Source organism: Macrobrachium rosenbergii, chromosome 12 (assembly GCF_040412425.1).
Source record: "Macrobrachium rosenbergii isolate ZJJX-2024 chromosome 12, ASM4041242v1, whole genome shotgun sequence".
Taxonomy (NCBI): Eukaryota; Metazoa; Arthropoda; class Malacostraca; order Decapoda; family Palaemonidae; genus Macrobrachium; species Macrobrachium rosenbergii.
The window spans coordinates 50,704,426-50,726,146 of NC_089752.1; the positions used below are offsets into that span (position 1 = coordinate 50,704,426).

Genomic DNA, 21,721 nt, shown 5'->3' on the forward strand with positions numbered 1-21,721 from the left:
TCCGTGGTAGTGATCCTTCACTCTCCCTTCGTTATACCGACGTCTTCCTTGGAGAAGACGCTCGATCTGGGGTAGTAACCCCAGCTTTCCTGAAAGCTCTTTTTCTCTGGTATATCTAGCATTTTATACCTAGAAATTGTGCTACAATGGAATTTCACCGGGTGACACGGGACCTTCCTCAGAAATAGATTTTTCCTTTGTCAAAATCCCTTTTCTGTTTTATGTAGCCGAGACTGCCCTTTTACCTGATATTCAGCCATCGCTGTTTTAGGCTAATAGTAGGATATTCCTTAAAAAGTGGTTCCTTCTTAATCTGGTTAGGCTACTGCCGTTCTAGGTTTATATCACCTTTAACCCTTAAGGGACGGCACAATTTATCAATGTGCAGCACCCCAGACCAGGGAAACTTTGAGGTTGGCAAAAAAAATAAAAAAATCACATCAATGGAAAGAGAATGACACGTACATTCACACTGTATAAAAAAAAAATTCTAAAAAATTTTCCCTACCTGAGAAGTTGAAAATTACTATTTACAACCCCTTGTGGGCCCTCATTTACAAGACAATTGTAAATTTTACACATATATGTTTTTTACAATAAATAAGTTTTTGGGATTTTGTAAAATTATTATTACTGCTCACACAATATCAAAACATAAGAAATAAAAGCAGTAACAAATTTTTTGCATATTTGTTGTAAAATATTCATGTAAATTTATGAGAAGGAAGATTCAGTAACTTTTTTTTTTTACTTTTACATGCTTTTTCTAATATTGCTTTGCAATTTTCTTTGTAAAATTACATTTACAACCGACATCCTATCATAAAAGACAAAAACAAAAAAACAACAGCAACCCCTTCGTATATTTACAAGCAAATTTACAAAAAGACTCATGTGAGAGAGAGATGCAGTACCCTCCCCCTTGAAGTCACAAGCATTACTGATACTGGCCTAACTCTCACGTCTGTATAAAAGTTGCCATTAGTGAACTTATAGCATATAGAAGTACTGGCACCTTTGTTTCGAATCATTATTACCATAACTTCTACCATAACATTGGTGCGTAATTCTGCTTCACACTGAAGCTCAATCCGTCCACCTCCCCAAACCTGTTTTACTTCACACTGAAGCTCAATCCGTCCACTAAGGGTTAAGGATATAGGCTATATAAGCCCTACTAGCATATAGCCTTACAGATGTGCTACCAAATCATAAAAAACTAGGTTATTTTATTGAGCCTAGGATACTGTTTATATATAACCATAGGCTTATTTGTTCTTACTTAACCTAGCATAGGGTATTACCTAATCCAGATTATTATAGATCACTCTTAAATGTATAGGCTAGGTAATGCAAAAACAGAAAACTTACTAATACGTAACCTTACAGTTAGTCTACTAATTTTTGTCTAACCCAGGTTGTTGTTTATATCCAATCCTAGGCTATTTGGTCTACTACATAAAACAGTAACTCACTAGTGTGTAACCTTATAGCCAGGCTATAACTTACTCTAATCTAGGCTACTGCCTAATCTGGATTATTTATTTCACACCTAAGTGTATGGGTTAAATAAAGCACAATTAACATACTTTAGTATGTAGCGTTAAGGCTAGGTTACCATCTCATCCAGCACAAATTACTATTTCATCTAGTCCTAGGTTACATGGTCTAGGCTAACAATTTAGTCAAAAAACGGATTTTGACGTAGGAAAAATCTATTTTTGGGTGAGGTAGCTGTGTCGTCCTGATGAAAGGTTTCCTTAGGCAGCTTTCCAGGGTACAAATACTGCTAAATGTACCAGAGAAACAAACAAAAGGGTCTGTGGAGTTCCAACCCCCACTGCGACTATCCAATACGGATATCGTGTATGTAACAGGGACGTATGCAAGCATAGCCACAGCTATCTTACCCCACATAGATTTAACCTCGTCTGCTAGGAAGGGGTAACGATTGATATTGGGGAGCTGTTACATCGCCTATGTCTCCCGATATCAGTGTGCGTAGCTAGCGACGGACCTACGTCATTCCCTCAAGCCGTCACTGAGCAATTGGGGGGGAAGGCCTAACTGTAACGGGCGGGTTTATCAGGAAGACACAGCTACCTCACCCAAAAATAGATTTTTCCTACGTCAAAATCCGTTTTTTGGACTCGGGCTGTGTCGTCCTGATGAAAGTGTACCAAAGAAATTTGCATTGCTCAGAAGACTAAATCCGACCATACCAGGAACACCATCCTGAGAATGACTATTCCCGTCAGGGGAGTGATATGAAAAGTCAATCCAACCAAGACAACCTCCATGAAATGCATGTCTGTGAGCGGTTTGACCATACTAGAACCCAAGGCAAAGCCGAAGGTGAAAGTCTATGAACCGACCAAGAGTGGGTAGAGTGAGCTACTTATACATAAAAGGACGAGGTGAAGGACAGACCGTCTCGAGGGTAAAGAAGGGAGACTTGGTCCCTTTTAACCATTAAATTAGATAACACTCAAGGTGGTGAGCAACACAATTATAATAGGGATAATTAATTGGTACACAACAGCAGGACATGCAGGAAGACAACACCAAATGACATTTATAGGATTTTATTACAATATTCAATATTAAATTTAACATTCCATGACAATAACACTTGTCAGCCAAAAATCACTTAAACATAAAGTAACCAATACTGACCAAACTCGGCCAGGCAAATTACCAAACTATTAATATAAAGGAGATAATAGTACAGAATATGGCAATGGAATGAGAGATGAGCATTGTTAAGACTGGGGGGAAATGACCTTCCCCGCAGCAACAAGATGATGCTTAACTTCTTGGATCTGCTTACAGTAGTGCCTGAAGAATACCTTAGGGGGCTTCCAGCCTGTATAGCCCGTAAGGTCCTCAAAATCCATGTGTTCGAAGAAATTGATTGAAGAAGCAACTTTTCTAACATCATGACCCGCAGGCACACTGTCTGGGTCTGCTGTCTTAATGAAGTAAAATATCTTGGATCTTACGCCGTCCTTGGAGATGTTGGCACCTGTAGTATGACGAAAGAGTTGGCCCCCTTTCCAAGCCGCAGTGGCCTGGAGGTAGGCCTGAAGACAGGATACAGGGCATAAAGTGGTGTCTTGTGGAAGCGATGGGATATGCCAGGGACCCCAGCATTTGGTGGGGAGCTCATTCTTCGCAAGGAACGAAGGATCTGGATAATGGGTAGCTTCCCCAGAATCCGAAACCTGGACATGACCAGGATCACGAGAAAGGGCCACTATCTCAGAAACGCGAGCACCAGAAGCCATTGCGAGCAGAAACAAGGTCTTCCTTGTCAACAACTCCAGGTCCACTGCATGATGAGAGGTATCTGAAGCCAGCTGGAGAACCTTGGACAAAAACCAAGTGATCGGCTTGGGTGGTTTAGCAGGGTTAAGGCGAGCGCAGGCCTTCGGGACCTTAGATAGAAGGCCACCATTAAAATCAACATTGAAGCCACAGAATATCGGCCTATTGAGGGCTGACTTACAGGTGTTAATGGTACTAGGTGCTTAACCTTGGTCATGCAGAGATTTAAAGGAGGAGATGCAAAGTCCAGCGTGATGGCAGATGGATTCTGCTTACGGACGAAGGACGAAAACTTCTTCCAGGAAGAATTATATTGATTCTTAGTGCCCTCTGCCTTGTAGGACTCCAGGAAGTCTATGTTAGCTTTCTGGATGCCGAAGCGTCTGTGGACTGTGAATTCGAGAAAATCATCAAATGAAGATTGCTCGTTAGCCAGGATGAAGTGGAGACAATTTTCTTCTGAACTTCCTGAGTGAGAACTGGAGCCGGGAGTGGACTCAGACGTAGGCTTAGTTCCAGTGTCAGAGGAAACCAGTTGCTCTTCGGCCACTTTGGGGCTATGATGGCAGCTACGCCCCAGAAGGACCAGAGCTTGTGAAGTACCTTGAAAAGAAGGTTGACTGGAGGAAACAGGTAAATCCTGTCCCATTGATTCCAGTCGAGAGTCATCGCGTCCATCACCACAGCCCAAGGGTCTAGGACCAGGGAGACATATCGGGGAAGCTTGTAGTTGTTTGTTGTCGCAAACAGATCCACCTGGAGATCTGGGACTTTGTCCAGCACGAAAGAGAATAATGTGTCGTCCAGAGCCCATTCTGATTCGAGGGGTGCTGCTCTCGACAGAGAGTCTGCTATCACGTTCTTGACCCCTGCTAGATGAGTCGCAGAGAGATGCCACTTCCTGCGTCTGGCCAGTGAGAAGATGGCTATCATGTCATGATTGATTGGGCGTGATCTGGAGCCCCGTCGGTTGATGCAGTTTACTATGACATTGCTGTCCAGCACCAAACAGACGGACGAGCTTCTCTTGGGTTTCAGCCGTTTGAGGGATACAAAAACGGCCATCGCTTCCAAGATGTTGATATGGAAGCTCTGAAACTTTGTCGACCAATTTCCCTGCACTTGTTGGGAGGGGGAGTGGCCCCCCAACCCGTCAAGGATGCATCCGTGTGGATGACCACCGACGAAGGAGGATGAACGAGAGGGATCGACTTTGAGAGGCTTCGGGATGAGGTCCAGGATCTCAATTGTTTGCGCAGCAAGTCGGATGCGACTGCACACCAATCTCTTAAGCGTTTGGTGGCTCTGCGACACCAGACTCGATTGATGTCCTTGAGTCTGGCTTTGAGCAAGGGGTCCATGATGGAGGCAAACTGGAGGGAGCCTAGCAATCTCTCTTGCATTCGTCTGGTAGTCACCTTCTGTTTCAAGAATTGACGGACTGTCTTTGTTATTTCCCCGACGCTTGGACGAGGGGAGAGACAGACGGTGGTCTACCAAGTTCCAGTCTAGGCCAAGCCACTGGAAGGATTGGGACGGAGTCAGACGAGATTTCTTGAAATTTATTTGAAATCCCAGAGACTGGAGAAAGGCCATGGTGTCCTTGGCCATCTGGAGACAACCTTCCTGGCTGGATGCCCAGTATATCCAGTCGTCCAGATAGGCTGCCACCTGAATTCCCCGACTCTGTAGGACCTGAATGATGGTATCCGCTAGTTTGGTAAAGATCCGTGGAGCTATATTGAGCCTGAAGGGCATAGCTCTGAATACATAAGCCTTTGTCTTGAGTCTGAAACCAAGGTAGGGGGTGAAGCGACAAGACACTGCCAGATGCCAGTAAGTGTCGGTAAGATCTATTGAGATAGTGTGTGCCCCAAGGGGTAGTAGGGTTCGTATTTGCAAAATACTTAGCATCTGGAACCTGTCGCACTGAATGAAGTAGTTGAGCTTAGACAGATCCAGAATGACCCTCTTCTTGTCTGAGCCTTTCTTGGAAACACAGAAGAGACTGACCTTGAAATCGCAGGGACTTGGCGGGCGGATGACCGTTTGGCCAAGAGGTCCTGAACATACTCTTCCAGGAAAGGTGTTGAGTCCTGGAAGAACCCCTTGGGGGGAGGAAGTGGAGACTTCCACTTCCATCCAAGACCTTCGGACACTACACTGAATGCCCAGTCGCTGAATGTCCACTGATGTTTGAAGCAGACTAGGCGACCCCCTACCGGAAGGGTCTCATTGTTTGCCTTGTCCAGCTCCTCTGCCTCCGCGTTTACCTTGGTGGTGTACTCAAAGTTTGTTGCCGGCACCTCGGCCTTTACTGCCACGGTAACCACCTCACTGGGGAAAGTTCTGTCCAGAGTGGTAGGTCTGAAAGTTGGCCTTACCCTGTTCATAGGAAGGGTTGTAGGCAGGAGAGGGGCCGGGTAAGGAGGAGGAGGCATCCGGTACACAGGAGCTGGGGGAGGAGGTCCAGCTTGACGGTGTGACGTCAGCTTGGAACTCTTGGCAGGCTTGGGCTGAGGCCCTTGGCCAGGGGTAAACTTCCTCTTGTAACTGGAAGCATCCCACTTCTCAAGAAGATTTCTATTCTCCCAGGCAGCGGTATCAAGGATCTCTTTGACCAGATCATCGGGGAATAGCTTATCACCCCACACAGAAGAGTCGATCAGGCGTTTTGGCTCATGCTGAACCTTGGCGTTGGCAAGGATATGTTTTCGACATGCCCTGCGTGCCTGACAGAAGGCATATAAGTCCCGTTGCAAGGTGATCACATGGGATTTAGCCAGGGCTGTGTAGAGGTCCTTGCCCGGGTTACTGTTGATCAATACCTCCAACATAGTCTGGTGAGGGCTTCGGAAAGTAGGGGTAATTGTTCCTGAAATTGCTGACTGGCGCAATCATTAGCCAGCTTCCCCACGCTGAAAGTGAGGTGGACCCCTTTCCATATCTCAGAGTCATTTGGTAGTACAAATGAGGTCGGCTTGCACTCTTCAAGGGTAGGGATGGCTTTTTCCTCAATAACAAACTTGAAAACAGACTGAGCCATCTTCGTGGCGAAAGGAACTACCATCTCATCAGGCGTCAAGTAAGATGTGAGATTCTTCCCGAAGGCTGACACCTGAGCACTGGTACAGGCGGCCTTCTTCATCTTCACCAGGAGAAGCTTTTGGGCTGCAGAGTGCTTAGAGATCACCGTTTCCTTGGGGATGGTGTCGTCTCGGAAGGAGGCTTCATCACTAAGCCTCACATAGCAATAGGGGTAAGCCACTTGACTAGGGTAAAATTCCAGGTCTTCTAATGGCCTGGCCCCTAGGCCTTCCCCACAGTGGAGAATGCCATCAGCCATAGGCATGGTGACAGCACAACGCCAAGGGTTCAGTGGGTTGAAGACTGGAAGTTGGGAGGCCGGTGGCAACTGAACAAACTGAGAAGCTGGTTGTGCAGGAGTCTGTATAGTCAACTTGAGAGTCAACAACTCCGACGAAAATTCAGCTATTTTTCCATGAGCTTGAGACTGCAAGGACTGCAGGAAGGAGCTCAGTTTCAAATCCAGGGCAGCGGTGGTCAAGGGTGCCTCTGAGGGAGTCTCAGTGAAGGACGGACTCGTCCCAGACACCAGAGATGGCTGGAGCTTTCGAGACGGTGCAGAGGACGTCTCACCGCTCTCGGATACAGCAGTAGATGAGGCAGCTGGAGAAAACAGACGAAGAGGTGTGGAGGTGCTCCCGGACAGAGTCTCAGAGGGGTCTCCCAAGAGATCTGCTTCCTCCCCCGAGCGAGGAGTATCCACCTGCTCCTTGGTCCCGGTATCCAGTATTAATATCCAAATTATCTAGGGCAGGGGTAGTGGTGTCCCAGGGTGACAGCTGCACCAAGGGGATGGTGGCATTATACACCGCCAAAGGTTGAGCATCAGGAAAGAGGAGGGCTCTAAGTTCCTCAGAAGGAAGGTAGGGTTGACCCTTCTTCCTATTTTTACTAAAACCACGTACCCAAGTTTTTAACTCGCGTTTAGCCCACTTCCGGTCCTTTTCGGGGACGGTAGGTCCGTAGCAGGCGAAGTGAAGAAGGTCCTTGTAGACACGACACTTTTCCGGGTCCCAGATGACAGCGGAGCCACGGGTGGAGGAGCAGTCAGCATGCTTCTGACAACACTTATGCCCGCAGGGGTTGGGTATCATCGATTTGCAGGTGAGATGGGCGCAGACCACTCCCTGTAAGGAAGAAAACTTCAATGAATATTTTTTGGACATAAATGGATCCGAAGACCCCAAGCCTTAGCCTAAATTAGTATACAATATTTCACAGAAATAGTATATTTCACAGAAATAAAGACAAGCTAACCTAGCGGAAGCTCATGACTAATTTATAGGCTAAGGAAGGATAGGAGGGCATTATCTGGGAATAACCAACCTTCATCAAATCCCTTATAATTCAGTAAGAAGGCACTGAAGCCGGGGGGCAAGGTGCCAAGTGACCGAAGTCAAGAAACACTGAAGTAGGGAGGGGGAAACTGAAAATCGGAACTCAAAATTCCGTCCCAGTCAGCAGAAAGAGGGGGAGGGGAGTGCCGGGCCGACCAATTAACGAAGGCAAAGGGCTAGATGAAAGACTGACTGGGAAAGGACACGGCCTAGAGGGGAACAGCCTCAAGGGGGGGCGGTTCGCTAAAGGGAATTCCGAAGAACCAACCTTCAGGAAGGCTCATTACTTCGAGATACAGAGAGGGTGTCAAAAGTCCCAAGATGGCCGCTAGGGGTGTGGACGGAAAGCAGGGACAGTGGCAACCCAGCTAGGCTATGGCCGACAGGTGACCGAGCTGAACATCAGCTGACAGCCACTAGGCTAGGTTCTATTCTAGTTGGAGGGGAATCCAGGCAGGATGAGGAACCGACACTAGAAAACGGCTGCAGCCGACATGGCTGACAGGCGGCTGAACGTCGGCCGACCTTGTATGCCGACAGCCACTAGGCTAGGCTCTATCCTAGTTGGAGGGGAATCCAGGCAGGATGAGGAACCGACACTAGAAAACAGCTGCGGCCGACATGGCGACAAGGCGGCTGAGCTGGGAGGCCGACAACGATCGTCCAACCTTTTCGCCGACGGCTGCTAGGCTAGGCTAAATCCAAGGGTGGAGGAGATCCACAGAAGGATGAGGAACCGTAGCCAGAAAGCGGCCGCGACCGACAGGGTGACAAGGACGACCGCTAAGACACGAGGCAACATGCACTCACGTCCTAGCATGCTGGGGGGGGCAAGAGGCATGAATGGAGAATCGACCCGACACGTAGGCCGATGTCGGCCGAAGACGGAGCCGTCCACCTGGGGAACTGGTCAAAAGGCAAGTCCGAGGGCAGCCGGGACAAGGGACAGGCTAGCCCTGACGGCCGACAGCAAAGTTCATCCAGCAAAGGCTGGGGAACGGTCGCAACGTCCGCCAAAATTCAGGGGGAACTCCCCTGGGTGGACTAGGCTAACTAACGAAGTCCAACGAAGGCCAAAGGCCAAGGACCAGATGAAGCTAGCTAAGAGAAAGACCTAAATAAAGCTAAATACTAAATATCCTATCGAAAATAAATTAAATAAATAAATAAATATATAAAATATATAAAATAATCATGAGCTTCGTTAAGGCGGTGAGACCGAAGTTGGCCAAGAAGGCAGAAACCGGTCACGAAAAACTCTGGCTAAATGGCATTAAAAGGGGATGAGAGCTCATAATTGTCTCTCTAAACGTCTAAAAATACTCAACTTCTTAGAAGGAGGAGAAGACGAAGCCATGATCCAAATAAAAGAAAAAAGCAGCAAAATAACAGGAGGGAGTTACAGAAAATGAAACTCTAGTCGGTTGCTAAAAGGGAATGCTGTAGGTCCGTCGCTAGCTACGCACACTGATATTGGGAGACATAGGCGATGTAACGGCTCCCCAATATCAATCGTTACCCCTTCCTAGCAGACGAGGTTAAATCTATGCGGGGTAAAATAGCTGTGACTATGCTTGCATATGTCCCTGTTACATACACGATATCCGTATTGGATAGTCGCAGTGGGGGTTGGAACTCCACAGACCCTTTTGTTTTTTTCTCTGGTACATTTAGCAGTATTTGTACTCTGGAAAGCTGCCTAAGGGAACCTTTCATCAGGATGACGCAGCCCGAGCCCAAAAAATGGGATGTTTCATTAAAAGTTATAACTTAACTTGATATAAGGTAATGTCTAGGCTAGTCCTGGATTATTTAGCTCATGCTTAAGTGCACAGGCTTATATAAAAGGAAAAAATTTATACTATTAAGTAGCCTTATTGTTAGGCTATCTATTTATTTTGCTCAGATACTGTTTATTACTGATCCTAAGGTCCTCGGTTTAAGCTAGGCCACTTAGGATACATAATCCAAGGACATAGGCTACAGACAACATCCACTATTAATAAAGTCTAAATTATTCTCACCTACTGCCTAGATTATTGTAGACATTGTATAATATGAAAGGATTTTCTATATTAATAATAAGTTGTGGAACATTTCTTTTAGTTAAAACATTTAGTTAAAATTTAAAACAATTTTCGCTTTATGAAACTTGGTAGCAATCAACGCTTTACGAAACTAGGTAGGCTAGCAATCAACGAGCCAGGTTCCAGCTTTAACAAACAATAGGCTAGCAATCAATGAGCCAGGTTCCAGCTTTAACAAACAAATTATTAATTCCAAAAGTTTAAAACTAAAACTTTTAACTGGAACTTAATACTGAATACTTATCTTGCTATTTTTAATGTTTCCATGATCCTCGATAATGAAAACGGAGAAAAAAAAGTCTTTTTTTTTGGAGCGCTGGTAATGACATGAACCGTTCGCTATTGACCAAACAGATAATGGCTCCTTGGTCTTTAATGGCCCAGTTGTAAACAAGAGGGCGGATGCGTATGGGCAAGTCACTTCTCTTTCTTGCAGGTTCTTTTGATGTTGGAAAAACTGGGTTTAGCTTTGCTGAAGATAAGGAAAAGTGCCCTCTTATCTTTAAGTTCGTTATATACTCCATCACATGTTATAATGTTAATCATTACGACACAATACCTGGCCAAAAAGACCAACTAGAAGAGAATTCTTTGATGTTAGTTTGGTCACCATGGAGGTCTGGTAGGCCATGGAAGGTAACTCCTTGAGGATGAAACAAGTGACTATGCTATCAAAAATGAATATTGTGTTACCCTAAATGTTACTGCCTTAATTACATTATCATTAAATTTCTGAGTTTACCAAAAGATGAAGGCTGCACAACCAAAACTCAATGTTTACATGTACTGTATTTTGTTAGCTGGCCTTGCATAGATAAAAGTTGATTTCATTGATAAGGAATTATTTCCTCGAATAGGCTACTTATTATGAAGATATGCCAATAATATAAGTAAAAATGGTTTTATTATCTTTATTGTCAGTTTATTTCATAATGTGAATCTTTTCATGTATGTTGGTGGTTATTTCACTGAGGCCGAGGCCAGCCTACCAATAAACACCACTTAGAATTCAAGGTTTGATTTTCAGAATGGTAGTATACGGGGTGAATTTCAAGATTTAAAGGTCGTCTTATATGCAGAAATATATGGTATTTATTTTATAGATCCTCAAGACAGTTTTTTGGATACAGTACTTCTTTTTAGTTTGCAAGGTCTCTTTTCAAATCAAATTGATTGTCAAGTTTGCCAGTGTTTTTGTATACCTCTTTGAGAATAATTTTCATTGATTAAACTGAATTTGTTTTGCGCTTAAGATAAAATCTGGAGTTCACAACACTTCCTATTCATTTTTCTTTTTTTTTTAGCAAAAGTGTTTTATTATTTTTAGTAAAGGGCATATACTGATACATTTGTTTACAGCTTGTCAGGCGTGATAATTTTTTGTGGGAAAACATATTGGTTCCAGGATTTTCAAACTCTCCATTTTTCTGTAGGTATCTGAGAATATTTCAGTCAGTAAATGGATTAAGTCTTGGAGGTTGAGCTGCAAGTGCCAATGATATGTATTTTTATTTTCAAGAGTAGCTTTCTTGCATATTGTATTTGAAAATAATTATAATCACTTGAATTTTTGCTTTCTGTAAGCATTTCCTTTTTGAAATGCCATAGTTGAAATTACTGTACATCAACTGCAGTGTTCCCCCAACTCTAAACCTTTTGTTAAAAAAAAGTGAACAGCAGAAGGATGCGTCTGCAACAATAATGTCACCTGGACCCTCAGCCATCTGTCCACTGATTACTTAGCATCATGAGCCTGCCAAATTTTATAGCAGAAGACAAGTCTTATGTTTATACAAACCCATCTTGCTTGTCTTGCAGATGCAAGCTCAGTCTACATGACTTTCAGTGTAGGTGTTGGATGAATGGCTGAGGAATCAGATAGCGTTAGCATCACAAAGGAGTGCTTCTTTAGTGAATATAAGATTGTAAGTTGGGGAACAGAAGGGCTAAATATGGTTGATGGTTTGTAAGATGATGTAGTTTTGGAGCTAGTAAACAAAAGAGAAATGTACTCGTTTTCCAACACTTAAAAATTAAAAAGAAAAATATGGACAGCAACATATTAAACAGAGAAAAGGGAGGATTAAAAAGTTAGACAAACTTTTTTTTAATAATGCAAAGGCATCTTTTTATTGCTGTACGAGCTTGTTGGTGTGTGCAGAACCCGGCACTACTGTCTGCCCTACCCTCCTGATCCCCTACCTACCCTGCCCCCACCTGGGACGGACAAACAGGTTTGCAGGAGGAGGGTGGACGTGTTATGTTTCTCCTACTGTCACCCGGGGGAGGACAAACAAGATCCACTCAGATTTTGTTATTATATATGAACACACTGTCATTGTAATGACAATTTTATAAAAATTATTATATCCATAATGGAACTCACCTGAAAATTATTAGTTTCCAGAGCAGCAGAATACAATGGATCTCTGAGCTCATTATACTTTTGTAATGCCGCCATAGTGACTGCTGTTAACCATATCAGACCGACTATTGTAAGTTTGGGCAAGTAGAATGCTGTAAATGTTCTTTCATTCTGTGGGTAAGAGTGAGGGTTGGGACCCAAAGTTAGTGGTAACACTGGTTTTCTATAAAGCAACAACACAAATATTCACTTTTTGGATGACATTACTTTACATGAGAACAAAATACAATGCTTAGGCCAAGTGATAACATGTACATATTCAATAACTAAAATACAATCCAGCCCAATTTCTTCAAAATCAACTTTTCTTTTAAATCCTTCCCATATGTGGAAAAAAATGTCTTCCTTTTGAACCAACAGTATTACGGTTTCCCAACGTATTGTGACATGTCAATGTTTGAAATGTTCAAAGGCAAAAACGGAGAAACACAAATAAATGTACAGTACTGGTAATTCCAGTTAAAGCTTTTCCTCTATAAAAGACATTCCTCATTGTTAACCAAGTTTAGGTAAATTTAAATTCTTAGAAATATATTACTGCACTTGCTCATTTATCAAAGCAATGATTACGAATGGCAAATGTTACCCAAGTTGTAAAACATTTCAGTCTTTTATATAACTTGCATTTTTTCCATTTACAGTTCCCTGCATATAGGAAACAAAAAATATTAAATTACAAATCCTGGAATTTGCCACACCTAGTTTCAATTCTTTGCAGTCATCAGCCATGTTGGACATGTGGCTGACCTCCCATCCCACTGTATTGCACATCAGGCAGCTCTCCTCTGTGGCTCTCCAACCCTCCCTAAACATCAAGTGTATTCAGTCTTGCTTGCTCCCAATAATTATGTGACTTGTGATCTTTGTGAACTGTTTAATATTGTTTAAAGTGGCCTTGAAGTGTAATAGTGATGCTTGGAAAAAAACTCTGCTGCAAGTGAGGACGACAAAAAAAAAAAAAATATGTGTATATTAGAGAGACTGAAGTGATACAGAGGGCACAGAGCCTTCAAGGCACTGGAGATTACCAAGAGACCCATAGCCTAACAGAATGGTAATTACTTCACCTACATCATCCATTTTTCTTCATCAAGTAGGCATTCTTATTACAATTTTTGTCTTCATAAATTTATAACACAAGGAGGATGGTGTTTACCCAGTATATTTACTTTTTCAGAGGTTAACTGCAATCATGAAAAATGAGGAATGGCAAGCAGTATCCTTTGATGTAAGTGCCACAGTCAAATGGTATTCTGAGAGGAGATCAAAGTGACCACATAGCACTGGACAAGAGCTGGTTTTGAGGAGGTAAGGGGTAGATATATCCAAGGAGACAACCAGGAAGGAGAAGCAATACTGGAATTTTGCCCAAGCCAAGGAAACCAAACATTGAAGTTGTTTAATACATTGTTTATGAGAGCCAAGAGGGAAGTTGCTAATGTATGAGTGAAGCTAATACACCGATTGACTGTATGTTGATAATAATGTACAGAAGTCACTGAAGAAAAGAATTGTACTGGGTGAGGTTTACCTTACGCAGAATGAAATTAAATAAAAGAAATTGGAAAAATAAAAAATTGTACAAAATTTTTAAGCCAAATTTCTGCAGGTCCACACAGAAAAATGTCCAATTTTTTAGTGTTTCATTTTCAATTATCTATGACTCAAAAATTAATATTAGTGTTATTTATGCACTCTGAGGGTTAAGATTTAGTCCTAGAAAGAAAATGTAGGAAATTGGAGGAAGTAAAATTTTACCATAATTTTTGGTCAAATTTCTTTAGGTCCATTTATAAAAACTGTATGAAATTTGTCAACTTTAAAGTTTCTGTTCCCATGACTCTGAAACAAGGATTAGTGTTATTCATGCACAGTGAGGATATAGATTTAGTCACAAGATTAAAAATAAGGAAATTGGAGGAAATTAAATTTTAACAGAATTTTCAAATTTCTGCAGCTCCCTGCAAAGAAAAAGATAAAATTTTCAACTCTTCAATTTCAGTGCTTTTCAGAGGATGAAGATTTAGTCAAAGAATTAAACAAAAGGAAAGTGGATGAAGTAAAATTTTACCAGAATTTTCAGCCAAATTTCTGCAGGTCCACACATGGAAAAAATTTAAAATTTTTCTGTCCTATAATATCACCAAACACTTCAGTCCTTTTTCAAACAAAATGCTGGGCATGGGCAAGCAGATTCCCAGGGTATTCAGTACCACAGATAGCTAACTGAGACTGCAGGATCTGGGATTGATCTTAAGTGTTAGAACCCATAAACAGGGAGTGGTGTTTGAGACACCCTAATGGCAATAGTAATTAGGTTTGTGAAGTACTCTAGAGTAAAACTGTCCAACTTCCCACTTCATACCTGACAGGGTTGTGGGTTTGGAAACTGTGCTGCCATAAGGTGTGCTCCTGGAATTGACGATTGCTCCTGAAAATGGCACTTACAGTGGCTTAGTACCTCACCTGAAGCAGTAAGGCTCTAACTGCTTCTGTGTCACATGCTTAATGCTCACAGTCCGGCCTAAGATATATATTAAGCACACCCCTAGGACTGGGCTAAATTTAAGGATGGCCAATTTAAAAAAAAAAAACACATCAATGGAAAGAGGAAGATATGCATATTGTGAGGTTTAGTGCTTGTATTTTTGTTTGGAACAATCGCTCTCTGGTTGTTTCCTTGTTGAGGGTGCACTCCTTACCCAGTGGTACTTGTTTTTTTTTTTTTGTAAGTAGGCGACTGCCACTTACATTTTCATTAGCTTTAGTCAGGCTTGGGATAGCAGCGAATCTAGTTCTCAACAGCATGGCAGCTTTGAGTATTTTGGTACTGCAGGTATTCGCTACCTGTGGTCCTCTGCAGTTCGAGGATGATGTTGATGGCTGAACCTTGTCCACCACTGGAACGGCGTTGTTCCTGTTTGACAGCATTCTTGCTGTTGCCTTGATTCTGTCGATCATCTGTATTTTTTGGAGATGCTCCTGTTGGCTGTCATGGGGTGGTTTTCGATGATCATATGGCAGTGTTCAATGTTGTTCGTCCTTTTCGACTTTTGATGGGGTTTCGACATCTGTGTAGATTGTCTGTGGTGATTTTGTACTGCACAAGGTTAATTTGTTAAAATGCAATTATTCTTCAGATACTGTTATATTATTTTGTTATTTAACCCTTAAACGCCTATTGGACGTATCATACGTCGACTAAAATTGTCTGTTGGGTACCGAGTGGACGTACCGTACGTTGACTACAAAAAATTTCAACCTTCGGTCAAATTTGACTCGACCGAAATGGTCGAAAAATGCAATTGTAAGCTAAAACTCTTACATTCTAGTAATATTCAATCATGTACCTTCATTTTGCAACAAATTTGAAGTCTCTAGCACAATATTTCGATTTATGGTGAATGTTTGAAAAAAACTTTTTCCTTACGTCCGCGCCAGAAATTCTTTCGTCGCGCTGTCGTAATGTCTGCACTGTTTTATATTAGTCGTTCATAAAGTTTTATATATGGAAATGTGCGCAATTTCATGTAGAATACAACAGAAAATAACTCATGGTTGTAGCTTTTATCAGATTTGAAATATTTTCATATAAATCACGATAACTGCCAAAATTTCAAGCTTCGGTCAACTTTAACTCGACCGAAATGGTAAAAAAAACGCAATTATAAGCTAAAACTTACATTCTAGTAATATTCAATCATGTACCTTCATTTTGCAACAAACTGGAAGTCTCTAGCACAATATTTCGATTTATGCTGAATTTCTGAAAAAAAAAAAAATTTTTTCCTTACGTCTGCCTTGTGTAACTTTCGGCCGAACATCACAGAAATTCTTTCGTCATGTTGTCGTAATGTTTGCATCATTTTACATTAGTCGTTACATAAACTTTTATATATGAAAATGTGTGCAATTTCATGTAGAATAAAACAGAAAATAGCTCATGGTTGTAGCTTTTATCAGTTTTGAAATATTTTCACATAAATCACGATAACTGCAAAATTTCAACCTTCGGTCAACTTTAACTCGACCGAAATGGTAAAAACGCAATTGTAAGCTAAAACTCTTACATTCTAGTAATATTCAATCGTTTAACTTCATTTTGCAATAAATTGGAAGTCTCTAGCACAATATTTCGATTTATGGTGAATTTTTAAAAAAAACATTTTCCTTACGTCTGCGCGGTAACTCGGCCGAACATCTCAGAAATTCTTTCGTCTCATTGTTGTAATATTTGCACCGCTTTAAATTAGTCGTTACATAAAGTTTTATATATGAAAATGTGCGCAATTTCATGTACAATACAACAAAAAATAACTCATGGTTGTAGCATTGACCAGTTTTGAAATATTTCCATATAAATCACGATAAATAGAAAAAATTCGACTTTGTCAACTTTAACTCGACCGAAATGGTCGAAAACTGCAATTGTAAGCTAAAACACTTACAGTCTAGTAGTATTCAATCAATTAGCTTCATTTTTCAACAAACGGTGAATTTTTGAAAAAACATTTTTACGTCCATGTTTTGAATTCATGCATTATTTTGTGATAATATTTTTCTGTGTTGCTTTGATCGTTTTAAAATTTGTTATATACCAAAATCATTGCAATTTAGTGTACAATACAACTAAAAAAAATGAACTCATTAGCTTTAACCGTTTTGCTTACAGCGCGATTTGTATACAATTATATACGTTTTTTTTTCGCTGTCATATATTCCAATATTTATATATGATAATGATATTTTTTTCATTTCTGATGGTTGCATACTAAACTTCAAGCAATGACAAAAAAAATGAGCCAAAAATGAACTCTTAATCTTAAAAACTAAGCGTGCTGTGATTTTTTTAAAAAAACTTTTTTCCGCTTAGTAGCGCTAACTCTTAAGCATGCGGCACACGGGAGACGTTTTTGTAAATAGGGCTTCGGCGTTAAAGGGTTAATACTCATAATTTGGTATTATTTATGCTGCTTAATTATTTGATGTGTGTTATTTATGAAGTTTGTTATACCAATACTTATTTTATTGTTTGGTGCTGTTTGTGCATTTATTGTTTATGCTGTCTGATGTTTTGTTTTTGATGTAGCTAAAGTGTTGTTAACTTCAATTTAAATGTTTACTGTTTGCTAATTTACTTTGATGGTGTGTTTGAAGTAATCTTGATTGATTTTGCTACATCCATGTTGTTTAACTGACTCGTTTGCTGGCTGTCTCATTGATTTTTGTAATGTGATTACTTTTTGCTCCAAGCCTGACTCATTTGTAAATATGTAAATTAACTTGTATATTAAACTAGTATTAAGGTAATTTTGCTGGTTTTGCTGAACTCCTTTCCCAGTTGCTGTCTCCTTTCCTGCTAGTCTTTCCAGACCCATTCTTGCTTTATTTGTTGAACCTGTGTGGAGCCCAGAGCGTTCCATAACAATATGCACATGGTATAAGGAAAAAATTTCTGTACCTTCCATGGGAAATTGAAAGTAAATATTATCAACCCTGAGTGGGGCCTCTTTACCAAGATAGTTGTAAAAAAATATTCTTATTTTACCATTATAAATGTTTTATCTAATAATTTTTTTATTTTATTTTGTAAAATTATAATTATAGCTCACACAATATCAAGAGATAAGAACTAAAATCAATAACTAAATCTGAGTATATTTATTGTAAATTATTTACAACACATCCTTGGATGGGAATGGTGGACAACATTCCCCTTCAACATCTTAAGGCAAACTGATCTCTCTCCTGTAAATATTAGCTATTACAGTTGCCATAAGAGCTGCCAAGAGTCATTTATTGCCCATGGAAGTAATCTGAACGCTTTCCCCGCAAAATTCATTTGAACTGTATGGCGTAAATGTTGATCGTCACAGGACGATATCCGGAATTTACCCTAAAGCTATAAGTAGTCATCATTTGACGATGCCTGCTCACAAAGGGTTCAAGCTCATAAACATTATGGTATCTTCATAATCATTAAAAATGGCTCAAAATCAAGAACACTTTTATTGAACAATCTAGTTGACAATTATAATACCATAAAGATGCACTATCGTCAACATGTCACATTTCTTTATGACTAAGAATAACATGCCTGAACCAATAAAGACAGTGTTCTTATTATGAGTATCCTGAAGTGCGATAGAGAAGAAAAGTCAGAAAGTGTTCTCCCTACCCACTGACAGGGTTAAGGGGGTACAGTCGACCCCACTATTCATGAACTCACCTATTCGCAGATTTTTCTGTGGAACCTATCTGTAAATTATCTGCGGGAAATTCGCCTATTCGCGGATTTTTTCATAGAGCAATATTCTGTACTTTCATATTATTTTCATGACTAAATACTGTGCGGTACCTACAGTTCTCTCTCTCTCTCTAGCAGAGATGAGAGAATTTTTATGCATATGTAACATGTATGTTTGTGGTGTATGATAAATGATTTACTAATTTTTAAATATTAATATTATTGTAAACACTGCAAAATGTCAATTCATTAAAGAAAATATATAATGAATTAGTAAGATTTTATTTCAATAAATTTCTTCCCTCATCTTTTTCCCAGTCTTGTCCAGAAGCTTTGGAGCAAGGGGGAGGGTATAACCTGTCAAATATGTAAAATATCTTGACATATTGACTGCAAGGATTGAAGTTGTTATTCACTGCATACAACAGATCAGATTCTTCAGCTATTCTTATGTCATCACTGACTGGATTGCATCATGACATCATTCCAGAATTGGATTCTTCAGCTGTTTGTTTTCATCAACTGGACCATCACTTGAGAACTCATCATTCCTCAACCTTGTACATGAAGAATATATGTTTAATGTAGGAAATATTTCATGCTATGTTTTAACCTTTCACAGATATCCATTCCATACAGCTATTGTTTAGTCAGCTTTTTTTTTCACACATCACTGATTTCACCTTTCAGGCTTTCTCAGGTGTCCATTCTGCATTTTCTACTCATATAATATATATAATCATATTAAAATATGATGATTTTTCTTTCTTGTTTTGGATATTAAACAACCCACTTGAAGGATAGTTATGAGTGATATAATTGTTAATGTTTTGTCCTTCTTAAAAGTACAAGCCCGGTATCAATAAAGATAGAGACAGTCTCTTGTTCAAAGTTTATAGCGAGAAGGACGTGACTCTCATTAAGGCCCCCTAGGAGGGTAGTACCGTCAGTGCATCTCATGCACAGTGAACTGTAGGCATTATTTAAGGTTCTTTGCTGCGTCATTTTGGCTCCTAGCTGCAACCCCTTCATTCCTTTTACTATAACTTCATTTGCATTCTCTCTCTTCCATCTTACTTTCCACTCTCTTCTAACAATTATTTCATAGTGCAACTGCGAGGTTTTCCTCCTATTACACCTTTGTAACCTTTCTCTCAATTTTCCTTTCAGTGCTGAATGACCTCATTGGTTCCAGCACTTTGCCTTCAGCCTAAATTGTATATTCTATTCTTATTCTAATTAAGACTGACAGCTTACATGTAAAAATTACAAAGAAATCCATTATCTGTGGAATAAAGGCACTGGCTTGATCAATAAACCTTTCACTTCACCAATCACAAAAGGTGTTCTATTTTGGCTAGTAGAAATTGAAGATACCCTAGTGAGCTAAAGTTTAATAAGGTGGAACACCTGGATATTAAACGGGGTTCCAGTGCTCCAACCATTTACAGCTATAGCAACTGAGTTCAAAAGAGTAAATCGGACCCCCAACAATTACTACACACTTGGCATTATGCACCTCACAGGGCAAACCAGAACTTCTATGGTTCAGCACCTTTACTGATAAGAGGAAAGAATAAATGTAGTAAAAAATTACAAGAAGTAATTGTACTGAAAACACTCAGTATCAAAAAACAAATGTGCTCAAGAGTCAGCAATGCAAAAACTGAGATGGGAGATTAAAGTAAAGACAGAGTGAGAGTGGTCTTTAACCTTGGCAAAAGTCAGTTAAATACAAAAACTAAATGCAAAACTACTAATAAGAGGGGTACAGATAAAAGACCAATACATAACTACTTTCGGGGTACAAGCCTCCCCATAAGTATTAAACTGTGAAGTAATAACCTAAAACTATAGTGCAGGTTATATGACGCCCCAGAGAATCTATCTCATTCTTCCTGCCCACTCTCATTTTGTAGCATTATTTCATTGTCAGTTTTAAGCATGGTCTTGTAATCTGTTAAATTAAGTAATGAATTCAACAATACAGGCAAGAATAAGAAAATATAAAACAAAGTACCATGTGCACCGTATGTGTGTACATATTTGTCTGCTGATTTTATACTGAGCAAGTACCAACTGTTTTGTACAGCATTTTAGTATACAGTTAACCCCCGTATTCACGGGGGATATGTACCACACCCCCCCTGCCAATAGCTAAAACCCGTCAATACTTAGAATCCTTCTAAAAACACTTAGAACTGCCTATTTTGATAGTTCAAACACACACAAAACAAACTAAAAAACCATTACTTGTTGGAAAAAATGTAAGAAATACCAAAATGTATCTCGAACAGCCTAGCCTATACTAGGGTATTTGGTACCATGTACTATATACATATATGGTAGCCTAGCCTACACTTTAAAATATACTCTTTACATACACGGTATAGTAATTATTAATATCAGCTAATTCTGGAGGTTCATGCAAAGTGACTTATGATAATTCAGTACAAAGAGAAATTGAATAAACAAGAATTAGCTTAGCCTACACTATGGTATATTGTATACATACAAGGTAGCGTAGCCTACATTATGCTGTAATCTACATTCGCATACTGTATCGTATTATACAAACGTCAACATAACGAATATGCATCTTTTCCATGGATCTTGTCAAAAATTGCCATTTATTCCCCTTGAATAAAATTTCCTAGTTTTCTTGAATACTTATTTTGAAGTATTTCCCAGTTTCTATGAAAAAATACGTTGATGTGATTGTTTTGCTCCACAGGAGAAGTTTTTTATTATATTAACTATAGCAATGAGTTTGTATAAATTAGTACATTAATATTTAAAGTAGTAAACACCTTTTTCGCAAATTTTATCCATCTCTATAAAATTAAATGACGTCTGATTGCAGTGTTGTCAAACTTCTTCCTGTGGAGAATGTATATGTTATTTTCTTGTTGTAAGGGCACATGCCAGTAGTTTAAGCTTGCCTTCTGGACGAAACCCTTTTTTTTTGTATGTTGGGTTACGATTAAACAACTTAATGTTTGTGTTTTAGTTGATGGTTTGTTACGTAACCCTGTAGTTTTGTAGATGTGACAACTGTGCTATCCAATGTACTGCTCCCGAGTTTTCTTCCAGGGTGGGAACATGAAGCTCTGCCTGTTTCTGCAGCATACTCCAGAAAGGCAAGTTAGAGAAGAAGTTCTCGTAAAATCCAGCCCCATCACCTCGTGAACTGTCGTCGTGATTGCAGTAA

General features: G+C 40.1%; 1 protein-coding gene across 1 annotated transcript in view; it reads right to left on the reverse strand.

Moving 5' to 3' along the window:
• The window catches only part of LOC136843655 (transmembrane protein 181), a 393,597-nt gene that overhangs the window by 61,417 nt on the left and 310,459 nt on the right, over nt 1–21,721 (reverse strand). The window contains exon 13 of the mRNA XM_067112206.1: nt 12,225–12,374. Within this exon, the coding sequence (XP_066968307.1) occupies nt 12,225–12,374 (150 nt within the window). The remainder of the gene's footprint in view (nt 1–12,224; nt 12,375–21,721) is intronic.